The following is a 21,487-nucleotide window of genomic DNA, read 5'->3' as shown; positions in this document are numbered from 1 at the left end:
CAGAAAGTTGAGAACTAAAGATATAGCGTCGGTAAAGGTGCTTTAGAGGAACCAGAATGTAGAAGAAGCCACTTGGGAAGCAGAAGCGGATATGAAAACTAAATACCCTTATTTATTTAAAAAAACTATCAGAAGGGTCTTGAACTACTTGTCCCTCTATATGATCATTAGTTTCTAGGTACATGATTTGTGCCTAGGAGCCTTGAGATTTACATGGAAACAGCATGCACATGCAGGGTATAAGGTAAGTTACATAGTTGGTTATGACCTTTAGTTGTGTGCAAGGCCGAGAGGAGCCTCGTGTACTATTTCTTGAGTTTAAGGCCAAGCGGAGGCGGGTACATTATTTGTTGAGAATTGTATGTGTTGTTACGCTCTGTGAAGCGTATTTGAATGTATTCTGGCTAGCTGACAGGTACCCGATTGGCCTATTTACAAGGAAAACTCAGGCAAAATTTTTGAAAATTTAGGGAGTTAGTCAAATTTAAGGCCTCATGGTGGGTCAAGTGAGACAGAAGTTGAATAAATGATCTTAAGAATGTCTTGGGTTATTATGAAATGGAAAACAAGGTCCAAGCATCATTCGAGGACGAATCATCCTAAGTGGGAGATATTGTGACACCTCGAGAAAATTTTAAATTCAGTATAACCTTGGTCTATAGAGAGAGTTTTGGTATATTAGCAAAATGGTGTAGAATATATTTCTCTAGTGAATTTGTATTGAAGTTGCAGGAAAAATAGACATTTTGGAATATTGTGATATACATTTTAAATGTATAAAGTTGCGGGGTCTTTTAAAGTAAAGTGGAGTAGGGGAACAATATAAGAGGATTTTTGGTTTGGGAAAAGTCAAGTACGTGGTGTTAGTACTTAAGAAAAAGGGAAATTTACCTATGCTGCTAGTGCTTTGTAGAAAAATAGGAATAGAAAGAGGTGAAGGAAAAGTTGCAAGGAAAGAAATACCAACTACTATTGCTCCTTTGCTTTCTTCTTTTCCTACAAATTAAGAAACCAAATTCACCCTTAAGAGAAAACATAAGGCGACAGCTGAGAGTACTGGTACTCGGCTTCTTCTCCTTCTCTTGGTATCCGAGAAATCACTAGAAGAGGAAGGGAGGAAACAATTCTTACGATAACTTTGAAATAATCTTTGAGAGGTGATTTCAATAACCGAAAGTTGGAATTGAATTCCTAGAGGTAATTCTTTATCCTTTTCTTTTTGAATTTAATTACAGACAAGTATTTGGGGTAGCCAATTTGAATTTTTATACTAGTTTTTGAAATGGCTTCATGAGAAGGAAAAGGGAAAAAAATGATCAATTGTGGAGAAATAGGAGCTTTTGGGGATTTCTATCAATTGGGTGAATTTACCATTGAATTATATAAGTTGTTAAAGTTAGAATTCATTCCAGATTCTTGTTAAGGAATTCAATTGGTTTCGGCCATAATTGAAGATTTTTGAAATAAATTGTTAAACACTCATACGAGTCATTGATGGACACATATCTTATCCTTGTAGTTAATTGATTGACTAGTGGATGCATGGAAATAGTGATTGGGAGAATAAGGGCTTTCTTTTTGCGGGCTAAATTGTTTGAGGCTCGGGAAGCTATCATAGCTAGTTAAGCATTAAGGTATAGAAAGCTAAACCTTCCCTCGCCATTAAGGCACCATCCTACGTCCTGTACTTCTTCTTATTAATGTTAGTATAATTCTCATGAAATATGGAGGTAGAATGTTTATATTACCTTACATATCATTTCTTCACTCTACCATCAAGCTTACAAGTATCTATCTCTCCCTCTTTGTGTTAAGTTTTCATGACATTTCTATATTATCATCAGTTTCTATATTTGAAGCCCTTACACGTTAGGAGTAAATAATAACAACATAGTTTAACTTACATATGGTAGCTAAATGATCATTATCGTAACTCATACGTCATAGGCCTTCAAGGAATTATTTGATAAACATTAATGACGGGAGGGTATATAGGTTTGGCTTGGCATATCTTTTGACGTGATTCTGTGCAGAGGATCGAGACCCTACCACTATAGCGAGCCCAACCATTGGACGTACCCGCCTTTGTGGAATCATTTGTATTTGAAGTCAGCTGGAACAACCTGTATTAGTTTCCTTGACTCGAGCCAACATATGATATATATGGCCTGCGGGTAGACCCCCACAGTGAGCCCCTGGGTGGGGTGTACCTGGATACAGACTACGATTACAGTTACATATATGGGATCATAGCAATGAGTATTTGGGCAACATATTCTTTATATTCGCTTAGACAACCTTCGGAAGGCTATCTTGTGATCATTTGTACGACTTATAGGATAAGTGTATCACCCAGACAAAGTATAGATTCTATATTGTAATAAATGCTTTTCTAAATATTATATCTGATGCTAATAAAATTGGTGCATAAGTTATTAGTTCATATCGTATCGTTGTTACTTGTTGGCTCATACTTTTTTCACTTTACCATTTGACTGATATGATCTTCTGTATTTATCTAGCTGTTATTCTGTCTGCTTTCATACCAGTACATATTGTTTATATACTGACGTCTTGGGCCCACCATGTTTTAATAATGCAGATTCCGATCTTCCTGATAGCAGACGCCCACGTTAGGCTCTTTTGCCGTTTCCAGTTGATATTTTGCTAAGCTCCAACTCTCTCTGGAGTCAGTTTATGCCTAGTATTTTTGATTGGGTACAGATCTCTGGTTGGGAATGACAGGCCTAATGCCAACCAGTCACTTGTAGTATAGAGAGTTAAACTGACTAGAGGCTTTATGGACATCGTGTAGTATTGTATAGTTTTGTTAATGTAACTCCCCCATGTATATATGCAACTCTTACTGAATATCTTGTCCGTTATTATCTCATAACCTCGTGTACGTCATAAAGTGCTTGTAGAGAAAGTGTATACGATTCTTATCCGTCATTATCGCTTTGGGGCGTGACAATCTTGTACTGCCACCATCAACCAATGGGACATACCGCCTGACCACCACTCACCAGGAAGACTTTCGGCACAAAGCTCCACTTGTAGATCTCAATTACTAGGTCAATTCATATGATCTTCCAAACAGATCTTATACCGCCGTTATAATGACTAACCATCTTGTTGTCACACAGGGAACTTCTCACAAAACGCAGTCAACTACTCCAACACACTCGAACCTGGGCTCTGATTCCACTTGTTGAGAAAATCGAATAAATTTTTCCACTACAACGGAACAACTGGCTCTCTGATACCACTTGTTGGGACCGCGTGTAACTTCACCCAAACTCCGCACTAGTATGATATTGTCCGCTTTGGGCCAAGCCCTCACGGATTTATTTTTGGATACCTCCCAAAAGGCCTCATACTAATGGAGTTGGGCACCGCCCAAAACCGCTATCACCGTTGAATTTTGCTATCTCGTACTTTACTCTGGACATTTTATTTTTACCGAGTATAGTACCACTAACCGCAAATATCATTTTCATGAATGAGAAGAACCTGCTCTCTGATACCAGTTGTTGAGAATAAATTCCGCCACAATAATGATTTTACGATAATAAAGAGCAATAAATGTGACAGTAATAATATGGTTAATCAACAAGAATAATGAGAGCAATAATGACACCAAGATTTTTACGTGAAAATTCTTCTAAATAAGGAAAAAATCACGGACCAAGAGGAGCACCTGATATTACTATAGTAATGAATTTTACACCGTAGTCACAGTACAAGACTCAAAGTGGCTACTAAACACTCAAAAGAAATAACCCTCTTTTGACTCTCACCTTACTAAAACACCTAGTAAGAATTTTATACCGTAGTCAAAGTGACTACCATACCTTACTAAAAATATTGCTCACTCCATTTTTTCTTTCATAGACTATTTTTTATCACAGTTTGTGAAATATCTCACCGCTCTCTATTTTTTTTTCTCTCTATTTGGTGTTGGTGCATATTTCTATGGAGCTAGTGAGCTCCTTTTATAGCAGCAAAATGTTGATTCAAGATGTCATGGATGACATCTTGCAATTGCCAAGTTTGACAAACAAAAGGAGCCAACTTTGAATACAATTGATTTTGCATTTGAAAGTCTACCAACAACTTTTGACAGATAAAAAAATGCAGAAATTGTTAAAAAAGAAAAATAACATGGGCTGAACCCCTACAGTGACAATACACAAAAATTAGACTTAATTCAAAAGGAAATTAAAGTGCAATGGCCTAAAAGTAACTTCAACTAAAAATTAAAAATATTATTATTTGTTATAAAACAAGAAACAATAAAGAAGAAGAGTAGAGAGAGAATAGAAAGTAATTTGTTATTTCACTTGAGGGATTCTTGAGGGGTAATTTACAATGAAGGAACCCTATTTATAGAGGAAATTTACTCCTAGTCTGAGTAAAAAACAGATGATTCAAATCCTAATAGATATCAAAGTAGATCTTGATAGACATTCACTATAATGTAAATACATTTATAACAACTTTTGTATAGTCAACAGGCAAGCAAGAGAAATAAACATACTTAATTGGTTAAATTCCAGTCTTTCCTTTATGTTTAATTTATAGATTTACATAATGAAAGTAGAAAGTGTGCACTAAAAATAGAATATATAATAGAAGTACAGTCCGATTTACAAAACATCTCATATTCACATAAAGTTTGAAGAAAGATCACACCTTAAGATATGTGATATAAGCAACTTATCATAATGCAAGCATTAATGGTTGCTTTCACAACTTAAACTTGTGATCTATAAATCATGCTAAGCTTACATTACCAATAGTTTGAAACTCTCCTTCAATATTTAGAGAAAGTTCGAAACTGAAAAGACTAATTTTTGAAGCAAAGGAGACAATGAGCACTAGCAAAAATCAAATGAAACAAAAGGCCATTGGCCCAACAATTTAAAAGTTGTGGGTCGGCCAGTGACTTGTAAGTGAATGGACTCCACAGTCGTTGTCCACCAACTTCTTCTTTTTATTTTTTATTTATTTTGTGCATTTTTTTATATAAGTTTTTTCTCCTTATTTTGTTTGAGTTAAACCTTTCTCTTTTCAATTTTATAAAAAAAATGAGAAAGGAGAAAGGGTGAGCTAAGGAGACATGTAGCAAAGAAAAATACAATTCTGTTTCTTTTTTTTTAGATAAATGTAATGAAATTCATTTAAGTTTTAACCAACAGAGGAAAAAACAGGAGACCCCACTTGGATCTTGGGAATTTTGGTCTTATTACTACAAAAGAGCACAAGCCTACAAAGATACACGCGTTTACAGCCCATAAAACCTATTTTGTCACGGCCCAAAACTAAAAAATTTACCTTCAATTTCATGTAAAATTTCACGTTTTGTCATTCAATTAAACGGACACTAAAAATTTTGTCTTGTCATAGTTAAATATAAGTATTTTAGAAACTGAATTCATGTTCGAACATAATTTATAAGTTGCTATTGAAAAAAAGATTAATTTATTGTATTAAAATTTTTGTTGTGTGCACGGTTCGACAAAGGGCCGAATTATGAAGATTTGTTGAACATAGCTTTACCTTGTATTTTCGCTAGAGGTTGTTTCCACTGCTTGAATCTATGATTTTCTAATCACATAACAATAATTTTACTAGTTATTCCAAGATATTCTTTTTATGATATACTTCTTCTATCCCAAATTACTCATCTCAAATTTAGATGACACATTGATTAAGAAAAATAATTAATAACATGGCTAGTTTACCGTAGTATTCTTATTAAATGATGTTTACATTTTAATTTGAAGAAAAAATAATTAATGCAAAGGGTAAAACATGATAAAAAATTTTTTGTCTCTTCTTGATTAATAAAAAAAGACAAGTAAAATGAAAAATTAAATTAAAAAATTTGAGACGAATAATTTGAGAAGAAGAAAATATATTACAAGAATATTCCGATGCATTAAAATTTTCTCTATATAAAAGCATAATCACAAGAGTTTATTATTCAAAATCTGACGCTTTATTTCTGCCAAAAATTATTTTCATGACTTGAACGAAATGCTAAAAAAAATTATTTGTTAGGAAAGGCATAAATCAAAAACCCAAAAAGCATAGAAGCAAAAAAGTGCAGTGACCTTCAATTCCCACCACCAAAAACTCCAAAAATAAAAAAACACAATAATAATAATTAATGGGTTCCTCTCTAGGGTAGTTTTTGGTCCCCTCAACAGCCTAAAAGAAGTGTCAGTTGCAGTTGTGTAACTATAGCATAAGCTTAAAGGCCAACCTCCCCTAACTCTTAAAATTCCCTATTTATATCTCCCTAAATCCCTCCCAATTTTCTACAACAAACTCCCATTTTCACTCTTCCTTTGCTTAGTCACACATTTTCTCCAGCTAGTCAAAAGACTCACTCTCCAAAGTAATACTCCTTCTTCTTTCCCTTTTCTCTCTTTTCTTGAAAATGCTAGAATGTAGTAGTACATGATTTTCAAGATTTGTTAAACATTTCTTGAATGTGTATTCAAGAAAATTTTAAAAAGTTGTAGTAGTAATCTTTTCTTGAAAATGTTACTCTTGGGTCCTAAATACTTGTCATCCTTATCGTCTAGTTAATGTTTTTATCAAGGGGTGTGCAAAATAAAACATGACAAGTATTTAGTAACGGAGGGAGTAGAATGAAGAGACAATTTTCAAGATTTGTTAATGTATATTCATGAAAATGGTGAAAAGTTGTAATCTTTATGCATGAAACATGGCTTATTTTGGGATGTCCCTCCTCTTTTTCTTGAAAATGCTAGAATGAAGAACAAAATTTTCTAGATTTGTTGATGTTTCTTGAATGTGCATACCTTAGAAAATGCTAAAAATTTGTAATCTTTATGCAGGAAACATGGCTTATTTTGGGATTTGCTTTGTTGGTCTTCTTGCAATGGTGTCAACTGTTTATGGGTATGGTGGAGGAGGTTGGATTAATGCTCATGCTACTTTCTATGGGGGTGGTGATGCCTCTGGAACAATGGGTATGCAACATTTCCTTTAAATTCCCAAAAGTTTTGCTTTTTGAGTAAATTTAGTTTTGTTGTCTCCATGTCATTGCAGAAATGTAGGAAAAGACTGCTTATAATATAATCTTGCGGTCCGGAAATTCCCCGGATTCTGCATTTTAGTGCATTGGATTGTCTTTTTAGAGGTTAAAATTTGTGTTGATTCTTGATTTTTGAATAGGTGGGGCATGTGGATATGGGAATCTTTATAGTCAAGGATATGGAACAAACACAGCAGCTTTAAGCACAGCTATGTTCAACAATGGGTTGAGTTGTGGTTCTTGTTTTGAGTTAAGGTGTGTGAATGATGGGCAAGGGTGCTTGCCTGGTTCTATTGTGGTAACAGCTACCAACTTTTGCCCACCAAACAATGCCCTCCCTAATAATGCAGGGGGTTGGTGTAATCCTCCACTTCACCACTTTGACCTTTCTCAGCCTATTTTCCAACACATTGCTCATTACAAAGCTGGAATTGTCCCTGTTGCTTATAGAAGGTATGGTTTTGGTAAATTCTTAGTGAAATATGTTGGATGTAGTACCTTAAAAGTCCTATTCTTCAATGTGTGTTACTATCTGCTATTTCATTTGTGTTGTATTTTGCTGTTTTGCTGTTGTATTTTGGGACTACAAAGGCTATGTTATTGTTTTGTGGTGCCTTAAAAGTGTTGAGAGTATTGTCTATTCACAACATGTCATAAACCTTAGACATGGTCTAAATTGCTTAGCCAAAGGTATGAAATTTCTAATTGGTCCCTATTAAAAGACCTTAATTTACTCTGCATGCGAAAAAATGGTGAAACCACATGGTGGTCCCCTTGGTTTGGTTTTAACTTTATCAATGGAAGTTTCCCTTGTGGCTCTTTTCAATGGTATTCTTTAACATTTACTTCTTTCTTGGTTGTTGTTATGGTAGAAAATACCCTAAGTTATAAATGTGTTCCCATTTGGCTCTTCTCAATTGTGTCCTCAGTTCTTTTTAGCCTTTACTTCTTTCTTGGTTTTGTTAAAACTTGGAACATCACAAGATACTAAGTTACAAAATATTGACACCATATAAAACCATAATATGACCAATACAAGGAATCTTAGTAGTTTAGTTGTTTAACTACCTATACTTACATGTTATTGTTGAGGGTTCGATTCCCTACCTTATAATTTCCTTCCCATTTTAAAAAGAAGAATAAAAATATGAAGAATTAACTCGAATAGTTGTCCTCCTAACCACATAAACTTAAAATAGCCAGGATGTATAAATCATGTATAATACATATATAACCATGTATATAGTGTATAATCTGTGTATATCCGTATATCCATAACCAATCTTTTAACCAAAAAAAATACAGGGTACCCTGCAGAAGAAGGGGAGGAATCAGGTTCACAATCAATGGTCATTCATACTTCAACTTAGTACTAGTCACAAATGTTGGGGGTAGTGGTGATGTTCATACTGTGGCTGTTAAAGGATCGAGAACTGGTTGGCAACCAATGTCAAGAAACTGGGGACAAAACTGGCAAAACAACAACTACCTTAATGGCCAAACCCTCTCATTTAAGGTTACTACAGGTCAGTATTATACTGTGTATACTGAAAATAATACTGTATATGTAAGTCAAAATTTACATTTTTGAACATTCGGAGCGAAATTTCTAATTTCGCCACTGCTGCTTCTACAGGTGATGGTAGAAGTTTGATCTCATACAATGTTGCTCCTGCTCATTGGTCATTTGGACAGACATATACTGGTGCTCAATTCCACTAAAGGCATTTAGTAGTTTAGTTAAATTGGGTATCATTACTAGTATTATTATTATTATGTATACTGAATTGGTCACTAGTATTATATTGTGACACTATTAGTATTTAGTATAGTTGTATTTTGGTGGTCAAGGTGTGGACTTTTAGGGTGAAAAATGAAAAGGGCATATTTTAAAATTGTCCTTTTTTTTCATTGTTGTTTGAATTAAGGGTACCCTTTACTACTTTTGGGACCCTAATTCTTAAGGCCACACTTTGGGTTTTTTGGGGGTTTATTTTGGTAATTTTTCCTTCTGTGAAGGGCAGAAGAGGAAAGCAGTGGTGGACTTTTACCACCCGCAGTTGGTAGGGGCATGTTTGGCAGCCTCTTATTTTTATCTTTTTTGGCTTCAGCCTATAGCTGGAGATGGAATTTGTGTGAGGGCTAAAGTGTAAAGATCCATTTTAACTAGTAATGATTCAAGAAGATTATGCTTATTATGTATTGAAATTTTGTATCTTTTTCTCTGTTTTCCTTTTGTATATTTTGGCTTGATAAATAACCAACCTCTTAAATTTGTCACAATACAACACTCGAACTAACTCGTGTTTCAAATAAATAGCTCTACTCACAACACAACACTCGAACCAACTCGTGTTCTAAATGAATAGCTCTACTAACAATACAACACTCGAACTAACTCGTGTTCCAAATGAATAGCTCAGCTCCTAATGAAGTGAATCTTGGTTCATTTATAGCATTTTTTTTTAACTCTTACGTTGTTGCACATTTATAGTTAGTTATTTGATAGACGAATAAAAACATGCTCAAAAGTTTCTCAAAATTTGAACAAAAAATGTCGAACTAGAGCACTTTTTAAAAAATGAGTATTTAATTGAAACATCATTTAGTTCGGATAAGTTTTAAGGGGTGGCTAACTGGCTACGTATTCTTTTTAACTTTTGTACTAATATAGACCACAAACTACATAGGGTTGATAAAGCCATTTAAAGTAGCAGCCAAATTTAATAAAAAGCAACTGTCATCAGCCTAACTTTCGGACTAATTATGATAAGCCATCTTTTATGAAATGTTAAGACTTATATATGTATCCATTAACTGGAATAAAACTGGAGGATTAACAATGAGTCTTCCAAAAGTTAAAAAAGAAAGTTGAAAATCCACAAGGAACATGAAAGGAAAAGGTGGATGATTTTGTTCCAATGTTTCAACTTGTGTGGCTGAGATTCTTGACTGCTTTAATCCATCTGTAACTGTTTATAGGAAATGAATAAAATGCTCGAAAATTTAAAAACAACAAAAAGGTATTTCGGTACATTAAAGTTCTTATAACATGTGGGATCTAGAGAAAAATCTGATGGAAAGAATTGAGTGTACAATATTATTATTTTGTATTTCTGTCAAATGTTATTCCTACGGTCTGAATTCATGGCCTTCTCATTAGATGCCAGGAATTTTGTCAGTTACTCCAAAGCTACTCCAAAACTGGTGAAAGCAAATTTCTTTTTAAAAAAAGAGATATTCTTATCTGAGTCAAATGATTTTGCAAAGAAGATTCTATGCTTGTGAAGGACATTTTCCTTGAACAAATAAAAAGAAAAGTTGATCTTTTATTTATCTAACTTTTCGTCTGATTAGTGTAATGTTTATTAGCTCCTTACTGATATTCTTGGGTGCACATGTTAATTCTTGTTTGAAATTTTAACTCAGCATATCATCATACTCTTAAATAGATGACACTAGGTTTGTTTGGACATGAAACTCTTTGAATTTAAACCTTAAGAAAACTTAGGAAGGTCTCACAAATTGTTGGGAACTTTCCTGGAAATTTCATTGAATTGTGTGGAAGATTGATTGTTTTTTCCCATTCTGATGATAGCAAACATTCAAGGAAATTCCATAGAGTTAATGGTGTATTAATTCTAAGTGGTACTAAAAAAGCAGTGCATTTATTACATAAAACTCGAAAGCACTAGGGGTCGTTTGGTAGAGTGTATTAGAATGTTAATACATGTATTAGTTTAATGTGTATTAATAGTACTTTGTTTGGTACATCTTTTTACCCTATGTATAACTAATGCAAACATTAGTTATACACTCTATTGTGTATTGAGGTGTGTATTACTAACACCTCAAAATTCATGACATTAATAATGCAATGGATCTAATGTATTCATTAACATCCTTAAAGATCCTATCATCCCTTAAAAAAAAAATTGCATCCTTTCCAACATATATATTGAGTGTATTATGTAAAAAAGAAAATATATTTTTTAAAATTATGTAATTCATATTTTTTTAATACATCAAACAAAACATTGCATAAGAAAAATACAAGCATAATTACCGCAAGCATTACTAATACACCATATTTTGCATTATTCTTATACACTCCACCAAATGACTCCTAAGGGTGTGTTTGGTATGAAGGAAAATGTTTTCCATGAAAAATGTTTTCCTAGAAAATGTTTTCCTGAAAACAAGTTGATTTCTTACTTGTTTTCTTATGTTTGGTTGGTGGATGAAAAATATTTTTCGAAAAATATTTTCTAGTATTTGGTTGCTGAATGAAAAAATATTTTTCGAAAAATACATTTTAGTGTTTAGTTAAAGCGTAAAAATATATTTTAGATATCTTTTTTAAAAAACAAATTAAAAAAATTAAATCCTTTTTGAGGAAAGGGGTTGGTAGGCGGGTGGGTGGGGGTGTCAGAATAGGCAGTAGGGGTGGGGTAAGAAAAAGTTTAGAATTTTTTTAAAAAAATTGGCGCGGGGGTAGGGGGAAGGGGGAAGAAAAAAATTGAAAATTTTTTAAAAATAATTTATTTATTTTTTTAGGTTGGGGCCAGGGTGGGGGGAAGGGATGGGAGAGGGGGTTGGTAAGGGGGGAGGGAGAGTAGGGGTATGGGGTAAGAGAAAAGTTTAATTTTTTAAATAAAATATAGATATTATTTTCTGAAAGGAGTTGGTAGGGGTAGGGGTAGGGGTGGAGTGGAGGTAGGGGATGAACTAAGAAATTTTTTTGATATGAACTAAGAAATTTTTTTGACATACTTTTTAAAACAATAAAATTTTGGGAGGGGTAGGGGTAGGGGTAGGGATAGGGATGGTGTCGGGGTGATAGGATATTGGGGGCGGGGTAGATAATTTTAAGAATTGTATGAACATTTCAACTTTAAAGTGAGGTTGAAATAAAATTTTGAAAAATGTTTTCCTTTTTTTTGAAGGGAAGTCATCTTCCTTGGATTTAAGGAAAATAAGTTGATTTGAAAAATATTTTTCAAAACATATAAGCCAACCAAACATAAGAAAACTGGAAAATATTTTCTGAAAAATATTTTCCTTCATACCAAACACACCCTAAATGGCTGTCTACAGTGCATTTTAAGTGTTTTTTTTTTGGGAGGTGTTGGCGGAGGGGGGTTTTTAATACATAATCAGTGCTTTAAATTTTATCAAGATATCGAACTAAGTTTTTATTTAATTAAACACCTCAATTTGTAATAAATTTTGATTAAAATTTTGAAACAACTTTTGTATGTATCTTCATAAATTAATAAGATAAAATATGTTATTTATTTAATTATATGTCTTTGGCTCATTAAGCCATAAAAATCTATACATTTTTTTAATTGAAATTGATGTGTACAATTGGAGGAGGTTTAATAGACAAATGGAAACATATCCAAATTTTCTCCCAAATAGAATTTAAAATGTTTAGTTAAGAAACCTTATTAGAAATTGATATGTTCAATTAAAATTTAGCATAGTTCAAGTATCTAATACTAACAAATTTAAGAGACTTGACTATATGCTAAATCATTTGAAAGAAAATTAGGTGTTTCAATATCTAGATATATTTTTTGTTTTATTTCTGGTGTTGCTATTATCATATCACATAATTTCACTATTCGATTTTACTTGTCACATTTTAATTTATACACTCATTAAAAATAATTATTGACATGATTATTTTACCTTATTAATCTTATTAAATGATATTTATCATTGTGTTTTGAATTAATTTGGAGAAAAAAGCATTTGGCCATGGTTTTTTTTTACTTTATGTCAAATACAAATTTAAGTTGATGTTTGGTCATGAGAATTTCAAATACAACTCTAAATTGATGAGAATTTAAAATACAACTTGAAGTTATATTTTTTAAAATGATTTTTTTATTTTTTTACTTTTTTTCATTTTTCTTCTCTCACAACAATTTTAAAATAACTCCAATTATATTCATGAACAAACACATTTTAATTTCAACTTTAACTTTAAAGGTTTTAATTTTCATGATCAAACATCATTAATGTTAAAAATAAAATAAAAATAAAAATTATTTTCTTTTAATATGTAAAATAAAAAATAAAAAAAAAATTAATTAAGAAATAAATAACAATTACTAAAAGCAACCGGGAGGGAGTATTACACATTTGAGTTATTCATTCAAAGTTGAAAAGCGGGGAGAAAGAGGCGGGGATAAGGCGGGAGCGGGAGAGCCCATGCGTGATGCGCTGAAAAGGCTGACAACGACTAGTCAAACTCCCCCTTCACCATCTTCCATTTGCCCTTTTCTTCTCCTCTTGTGTTTTGAGCCTATTCTCACTCACTCTATCTCCCATTAATGCTCCCCCCTACTTTTATTTGCACTCACTCTTTTCTTTCTTTGACAACAGGCATAAGATATAATAATATTAAAATAAAATATAAAATTATATTATTTTATTTTATATTTTATTAGAGTTATTAATTTATTTTATTATTTATATTATAGTGATGAAATATGTTATCTTATATACATAATTAGTAATACAGTCAGCATTTTAATTAAGGAAATTCAAAATCAAAAAGATATGAATAAAAGAACTAGTCGAAGGTGGTTCAATATCTATTATATATACATAAAAAATAATTTTAAAGATGTATAAATAGTATAATGTTCTATCGAAAGAGATTCGAATAAATCCCTCACTATTAGCTAGCTTCGCCTCTGTACATGGTGGGATAGCTAGTTAGAATTATGTAGACATTGATTATGCAAATTTATAAACTATAAGTCATAATAATTTTTAACCTGTAAGTCAAATATTATAAGTATATATTTTATTCACGAATAAATAATTTTTTATCCACCTACCAACTATTATATAAGTTATACATAATTTAATACACAAATAACTTATTTCATATTCCGCTACACAACCCCTAAGTTATCACAGATTTTAAGTTTTTATGCTCCTTTTATCACTAATAATATTAATCCATAACAAAAATTTAACAAAAGGAAGGAACTTCCTTTCAAAGGCAAAATCCTAGTTCTACCTTGGTGGTTGCTTTATGGGACGGCTTAATAGAATTGGTAATATAAAGTCGAATCATAAAAAAAAGTCTGAAACTTATTGTGTTAAATTACAAAGAAAATTTCAGAAAAAACGTAAAGTTATTTTTATGTGACCTGTATAAGTCATGGGTTTGAGACTGAGTCAAGAAAATACTCTTTAGTGCTTGCATTAGCATAAACCTCAAACATCACATTCCTTGAGGTGCGACTCTTTTCTGAACCCTATTAATACGAATATTTATGCATCAGATTGCTAATATTAATATTCATATACTAAAGAGACAAAAAAAACTTAATTTTAGATTCATGGATCAATCACACAAGTAAAGAGAAATAGCTCGCACAGGAAACTCGATGGACAAGTTAAATCTTTGAAACATAAGATAGAAGAAAATTTATCGTAATTTACTTACTCATTAGAATAACTTCAGCTAAGTAAAAAAAAGCATAAAATTTAAAATCTTTTGTTAATAATAATTTCATCAATTATATACTCTCTTTGTCTCAAATTGTATATCGAGAATTCTAAAATTAGTTATCTCAAACTATTTGTCACTTTAGAAATTCAATATAAAATTAATTATTTTTCTAATTTTATCTTTAATAGTAATTGTTCTTAAAGATTAACAAGCACCTCAAAATGATAAATAAATAATAGTATAAATATTCAATGAATCGAAATTATATCTTAAGATATAAATAACAATAAAATAATCAAGCATTTTTGATCAATCATTTCTTAAGAAGCGTGTAAAAAAAACATACTAAATAATTGAAGATGGAGAGAGTATCGTATAAAATAGAGTAGTAATACACAGAGGCGGAACCAAAATTTTACGCGCGGGCTCCGCCCTTGGTAATACATAGGAATAGTTATTATGGGGCCTTTAGTATGTTGGGGCTTGAAGCAGTAGTTTCAATGACTTTATCATTGAGCCGAACCTGATTGCTTTTAAACTTCTTGGATGGATTCCTTATGTTTGATCCATCTCAATCCCTAGTGACAGGAATTTAGCTCTAATCTAATCAAGGAGTTCACCTTGATGGTTGCTTACAAAAGGTGTAGATAAAAATCCTTAGAGGACGTAGCTGATACGAGCGGACTTTATTTGTAGAATTATACTGCATATATCATTTTTGTGGTTCTACTAGGCCCGACACATGCACTGTTTCTTCAATCTTGTCCACTTTTTTAACTCCCCTCTATTAAAATATCAAAAAAGTAGGCGAGCTAGTATTTTATAATTCGTGTTTGATCTCTTCTATCGTTGCCTAATTCGTTGTCACCTATGTTGGGAAAAGGTTTGATACCTCTGTAGAGAATTAAAAAAAAGGGCCAAAGAATCTTACTCCTAACCGTGCTTTTCGAAGCCATTTCACTACTTGACCATTTTGGCGAAATAAAATTTTAGAAATCTTGAATGTCATGGAGGATGCGAAGCGTCAACTAGTGATGGAACCAACATTTTAATTAAGGGGTTCAAAATAAAAAAATATGAACAAAAGAACTAGTTAAAGAAGATTCAACGTCTGTTATGTGTACATGAAAAATAATTTTAAATTTGTACAAAATAGTATAATTTTTCGACGATTCGAACCCCTCACTATTAGCTAACTCCTGACGTCAATCCCTATATTTTTTTGTTCTTGTTGAATTTGTCCTTAGGTTGACTCATATTATCCCAACTCTTTCAATTTGTATAATTTACCCCTCCACCCCAATCTGAGTTAGTATGCCCCCTCGATGTCCTATTAACCATCAATTTAATTCCGATTGGCACTAAAATTAGTGGGATTTTACAATAATATGGTATAATTTTACCTAAGAACTACGTGATTTAGGCTATTATATAATGTAAATATATGAAAACACGTGATTAGTGTATGGTCCAAAATATCTTCAAACACAGTGCTCCCCCAAAGTCCAAAGATTGTACTAACGGTGAGAGAATAAAGTGATTTAGGATGCTAATAATGAGCATATATGAAAACATGTGATTAGTGTAAGATCCAAAATATTTTCAAACACAACGCTTGACTAGAGTTTGACTATAGAAATTATTTATTTATTTATTTTTAAAGTAACTTTTATTCAGTATTTGATCATAAAAATCTCAAATTAAATTTGAAGCTGCATTTCAAATTTAAAATGTAGCTTATAACCTGTCTCTATTTCACTTATCATTTTTAAAACTATATTGAAACATAAACATCAATTAAAATAATTTTTTTAAAAAAATATAATTAAACATAATTTTATTTTCAACTCGAATTTTGATTTGTTGCAATTTTTGTGGGAGCGAATTAATGGAGCCAAAAGAACAGAGATATGGAAATTTTTTAGGGATGTCATATTCTTCGGACATCTTCACATGTGATTATTTTTTTCGCCGCATTTGTCGTTCGTCTTACTTGTCCTACTTCTCTTCTTATTCTATTTTATATTTACTTTACTAAAAATATAAATTATGTGATGTGAAAGATCAGAAGGAATAATTTTGTAAGAAATAAAAAGTTAAAACCAAAAAATTAATGAATCTTATCTTTGATTCGCTCCACATATAAAATTATAGTGGAAATGTTGTTATTATTGTTATTATTATTATTATATTTTTACCTTCAATACTATAAGTAAAGTTTAAATAATTTATCGTCTAGCTATCTTATAAGAAAATAATATAGGTAATATGATATGGCGAATGTCGAGTGTAATTAAGTTATGGTTTGAAAAGTGATAGTTTAGGCGTGATTTGATCACTAACTCAAAATAATAACATGTTCAGCAGATGTAGCGTACAAGTTCTGGTTTGTATTAAGACAGTAATTTTGGTTCAATGTATAAATAAATAAATAATTAACTATGTAATATAATCTAAATAGATCCTTATAATTCGACACTCTACCCGACTCTACACATAACAAAAGTTTTAGAGCTCGAATTGCCCTTTTAACTTAGTCAACATAAGTTGCATTGAAATCTCAAACTCGAACTCATAAAGTTTGATATTTTTTTTTAAATTAAAGGATTGTAATACTATCATTGGCAACAGATAGGAATTTGGCAAGTCACAAGCCCATAATAGAGGCCCTATATCTTCGTTCCTGGATTGATTTACTCAAAATATCCCCTTTTTACATAATTATACAGATTTTGTCCCTGATTTTAAAAGTTGGGTAAGTATACTTCTTCAAAATTTACCCTTCTTGATAAGATTACACTTGCTTCTAATGTTTTCTCATACAATTTTCAATCATATAGATAAAATAGTAGATCATTGTCTGACGACGTCTGAATATAAAATAGTAGATCATTGTCTGACGACGTCTGAATAACTTATAAAATCTAAAGTAATTATTTAACGTTCTCTAATAAGATTTTCAATTAGTTCAAACAAGATCTTTAGACTATGATCTCATATGATAGGTCTATATAAGTTAAACAAAATAAATAAATAAATAAAGGATCGTTTACCAAACAACTGTTCGAAAAAGGGATAATTGATGAAAAGTTTTGCTTTTCATGCTATATAAGGACTAAGCCTTCAGGACTATCAGAGCCCATAAGAGAATTTCACTGGGCTAATGCAATATGAACATTTATTTTTAGTGTATGCTTCTTCACTACTTGTACAAACTTTATACAGCTAAGCTGTATTGAGGGATCATTTCGCCATGCTTTATTAAGTTTGATGAAATTTATTTTATGAAGGAAGACAGTTTGCATCAAAATTATCTTTAACTTTTGATTCACGAAATAAATAACTTCCCATAGCAAAAATACTTAAGATTTATGGTGTTATCGAAAACTAGAATTGTATTTTTGAAAGCACATAACACATCCTTTTCAATTGTTTAGTTTTGTGCTAATGATCCAAGATATTCCAATTTGCATTTCTGAAAATGTAATAACTTATCTTATTGTAGAGAATAGCAAATTTGAAACCTATCAGCTAGCGTTCGATAAACATTTTGTTTTATGCATATTTCTCTTTATCGCTACCTAGATCTAAACAAGATTACTTAAACAACATTAAGAAAATAACATAAACATACGCCCTAACTTATATTTATACAAACCCCTACCATTACAAAGTAATTATAAAAATTCAACTAATTATGTACCTTCATTGGATGTATCGGGAGCTAATTATGTATCTCGACAAACCCAAAACCAAAAAAATGTATCGGAAGCTGATTATGTATCTTTGCACCGGAAAAATTGGATCTTTATTGTATGTATTATGTATCTCAACAGATCCAGGATCGAAAAAAATGTATCAAAAGTTAATTATGTATCTTTACAAAGGAAAAAATGTATCTTCGTTGGATATATCAGGAGCTAATTATGTATATCGACACATTCAAAATTGAAATTTACATTAATTGTGTAAAATATCAGGATTTTCTGTAATTAAGTTCCAAATTGTCGGAATTTACTTCCTCCGTTCATTTTTACTTGTCATATTTTCACTTGACACACTCATTAATAAAATGACTATTTTACCATAGTACCTCTGTTTAATTATATTTACATTGTGTCTTGAAATTAATTTGAAGAAAAATTAATTAATGCTAAGAGTAAAATAGGATATCGAATCAACCATTATCTTATCAGTTGGCTATCAGATTAGTACATTTAAAAATCAATAACCAACAAGCCAAACCGATAAGCATAATTATCTGCCCAATCCATCGATAAGCAATCTAACCAAAATCTTTTAATCTTGTGATCTTAAAAATGTCATGTAAAAAATCAAAATTAAGGAGTTCCCAAGAAAGGAAGGAGACATTCTCTACAACGAACGAACAGAAAAAAAAAGATTTGAAATTGATCCATAGTTAAAATGTTTAAAAATATTTCAAAATTATTAAACTACCTTTAACTAATATAATATAACAAATCAAACAAAAATTTAGAGTAACAAAAAAAATTACAAATGGACTCGAGCTTAGCACGGACCAATAGCACAGATTATAGGATACAAATTGGAGGAAATAACTCTCTACAAGTGTGTTGGTCCAACATGGAGCCTTGAATTTGTTGGGTCCATGTAACTGCTTATAGTTTGGGCCTACACAAATAGCTGTTCGAACAAGGTTAGAACTCCTATTCAAAAAATATCCAACTTTACAAACTGACTCTAAACAGTTTTTAACGTTTAATCGCTTTTGTTTGGCGTAAAGTATGAAGGTATAGTAGTTTCGAAATGATATACGATTATTTTATCTTGTATTTGATTGAAGATATTAGTCAACTTTGAGATTATTTATTCTATTATTTATATAAGGGATTACTTGTTTCTAACCAAACATCATTCCACCAATAATGATGAAAAGTAAGTTATATATACTTTGTAAAACCAATACGTGTAACTAATATTTCAAACTAAGAGAGAGTGTTTGAATTGACTTATTTCAATTGCTTTTAGTTTTTTATTTTTTGAGAATGTTTGAAAAAGAGAAAAAGCGAAGGGTAAAAACACTTGCATTATTCCGATATTTTGAGTTTCATGCATCAGTTATCAAGTGTGATTTTCTCAACTAAACTATCACCAATTATTTATCAAAAAACTTTCTCAATTATCAATTGCTTACTTTTCCTACCTGAACATTCACAGATATTGCAATACGAAACTCAAGAAATTTAAATACTTTAGATGTGTTTTGAATGTCATTTTCAAATAAAAATAAGAAATTGGTGTATATATGTTGGATATTTTATTTAAATTAAATTAATAAGTATAAGTATTTTAATAAAGAGATGCCTTTTTAGTGAAGAGGTATCTTTTATATGAAGAGGTGTCTCTTAGATAAAAAGTTGTGACTTTTATGAAAAAGTGTTTTTAGTGAAAGGTTGTGTCCTTTCATCCTTTGGGCACCAACAATGTTATTTAAATCCAACTCTATAGATTTCTATCATAATTTTTACAACATACTTTTTCAAAGCTTTTTCCAAAGGTTTTCTTCTTCCTCAAAGGATTGAGTCTTGACTTCTTGCTTTTCAGAAGAATTTCCTCACTATTTTCTTAGTTCAGAATTCAATAGGCTTGTCATACCCACTAAAACTATTTGCGTTAAATCCCATAGAAATCTCGCAGATGAGAGGGAGCCAATATCGTTTTTAGGAAAACGTTTTGCGAATGTTTCAAGCCTTTGATTTTGTGTTTGTTTTTCTGATTACTTTTTCGTATATTTTTATATGTGTTCATGAAACATATTTTCCAACATTCTAAAAAGATACTTACTATATATGAAGAAAATTGAATTTCTGCAATGTAGAAAAGGCTTCGATAGACTAACTGGTCTGATAAAAGAGAAAATTGATTTCAGACCTGTACCCGGCTAAATTTGGTGTTGTCTTTAGCAATTTTACATAGTGGCTGAAAGGTGTCCAAACTATATCTTTATGTCATCCTATTATGGTGGCCATGTGGAGATGTGTTGTTGCCAAGAGATACTAAAATTTGGAGAATTTCGTCTACTGGTTAGTGTAGTGTGTGGTCTATGCAGAAAGATGTTTAGAAGAATAGTTGGAGATATTACGATTAATTTTTTTAAAAAGTTGCACAATGGAAAGATCTTTTCTGCGGGATTTTACTCTTGAAGGAGTCAAAGGGCATTTTGTTTAACAAGAAGAAGGCGATGTGTTGCAGATGATATTAAAAAAAAGAAATAAAAAAGTTGTGCTTTCTTTGGTTTGATATACAACATTGTTAATTTATGTTGAGGTTTGTGGTGATTCACTTCTCTGCTTTTCCTGAGCATTAATATGAAGGTTGTTGAGATTAATAGATAACACACCACAGATTCACATAAATCAAGAACACCTATAAGTAACGAAATATGAGAGAGGAAAGGTGCGTACTTTTTTCCGCCATTGCTTACACGTAATCGAAGATGAGCTAGGCTGAGTCTTCCTCTCTTTTGCTTATGACGACTAGCAGCTTATAGGAATGAGTCTTATGTTAAAGCCAGGAGAGAGGATATAGCCTTATATTTATAGGCTTAAAACCTTAACCTAGTGCACCTCCTATTATGGGCTCACAGGTCTATTACAGGCCTACACTATTGCCAGCCCACACCAATAACATGAAATGGATACAGGCCCATATGAAATCCGCATGAATATATGGCCTGTGTCTTGTCCACCAACTAATAACATCAGCCCGTTTTACTTTAATGTAATAAAAAGTTAATGTTAAGTCCATATAAAATAAATAATTCTAACAAAGGCTATATTTTGTCATTAAAAGGACTAATATTCAAATATTACAATATCCAAGTGAGAGTGGGAATCAATTCCCCAAGTCTTGGTTTCAAGGCAAAGTCCGAAGTAAAATATGTTATAATACTT

At 31.6% G+C, this 21,487-nt stretch overlaps 1 protein-coding gene and 1 long non-coding RNA gene across 3 annotated transcripts; both read left to right on the top strand.

Annotated features, from left to right (window-relative positions):
* The first annotated feature begins 259 nt into the window (after positions 1–259).
* LOC107847034 lies at positions 260–2,723 on the top strand. Its single transcript, XR_001667271.2, has 3 exons — positions 260–1,197; positions 1,520–1,634; positions 2,603–2,723. It is a non-coding gene; the product is annotated as an uncharacterized LOC107847034 (long non-coding RNA).
* A 3,528-nt stretch (positions 2,724–6,251) lies between these two features.
* LOC107848103 (expansin-A1) lies at positions 6,252–9,275 on the top strand. Of its 2 annotated transcripts, none has more exons than XM_016692780.2 (5): positions 6,252–6,406; positions 6,873–7,007; positions 7,213–7,525; positions 8,378–8,598; positions 8,709–9,275. In XM_016692780.2, the coding sequence occupies exons 2-5, from the start codon at positions 6,878–6,880 to the stop codon at positions 8,792–8,794; spliced, it is 750 nt and encodes a 249-aa protein (XP_016548266.1). In that variant the 5' UTR covers positions 6,252–6,406; positions 6,873–6,877; the 3' UTR covers positions 8,795–9,275. The 2 variants fall into 2 exon arrangements, with proteins under 2 accessions (XP_016548266.1, XP_047255563.1); XM_047399607.1 differs by having other exon boundaries at positions 6,332–6,709.
* The last annotated feature ends 12,212 nt before the right edge of the window (positions 9,276–21,487 follow it).

The sequence above is a fragment of the Capsicum annuum genome, chromosome 11 (genome assembly GCF_002878395.1).
Source record: "Capsicum annuum cultivar UCD-10X-F1 chromosome 11, UCD10Xv1.1, whole genome shotgun sequence".
In the NCBI taxonomy this organism is placed as follows: Eukaryota; Viridiplantae; Streptophyta; class Magnoliopsida; order Solanales; family Solanaceae; genus Capsicum; species Capsicum annuum.
Note: the sequence above shows the minus strand (reverse complement) of the source record. Positions and strands in the feature narration are given on the sequence as shown.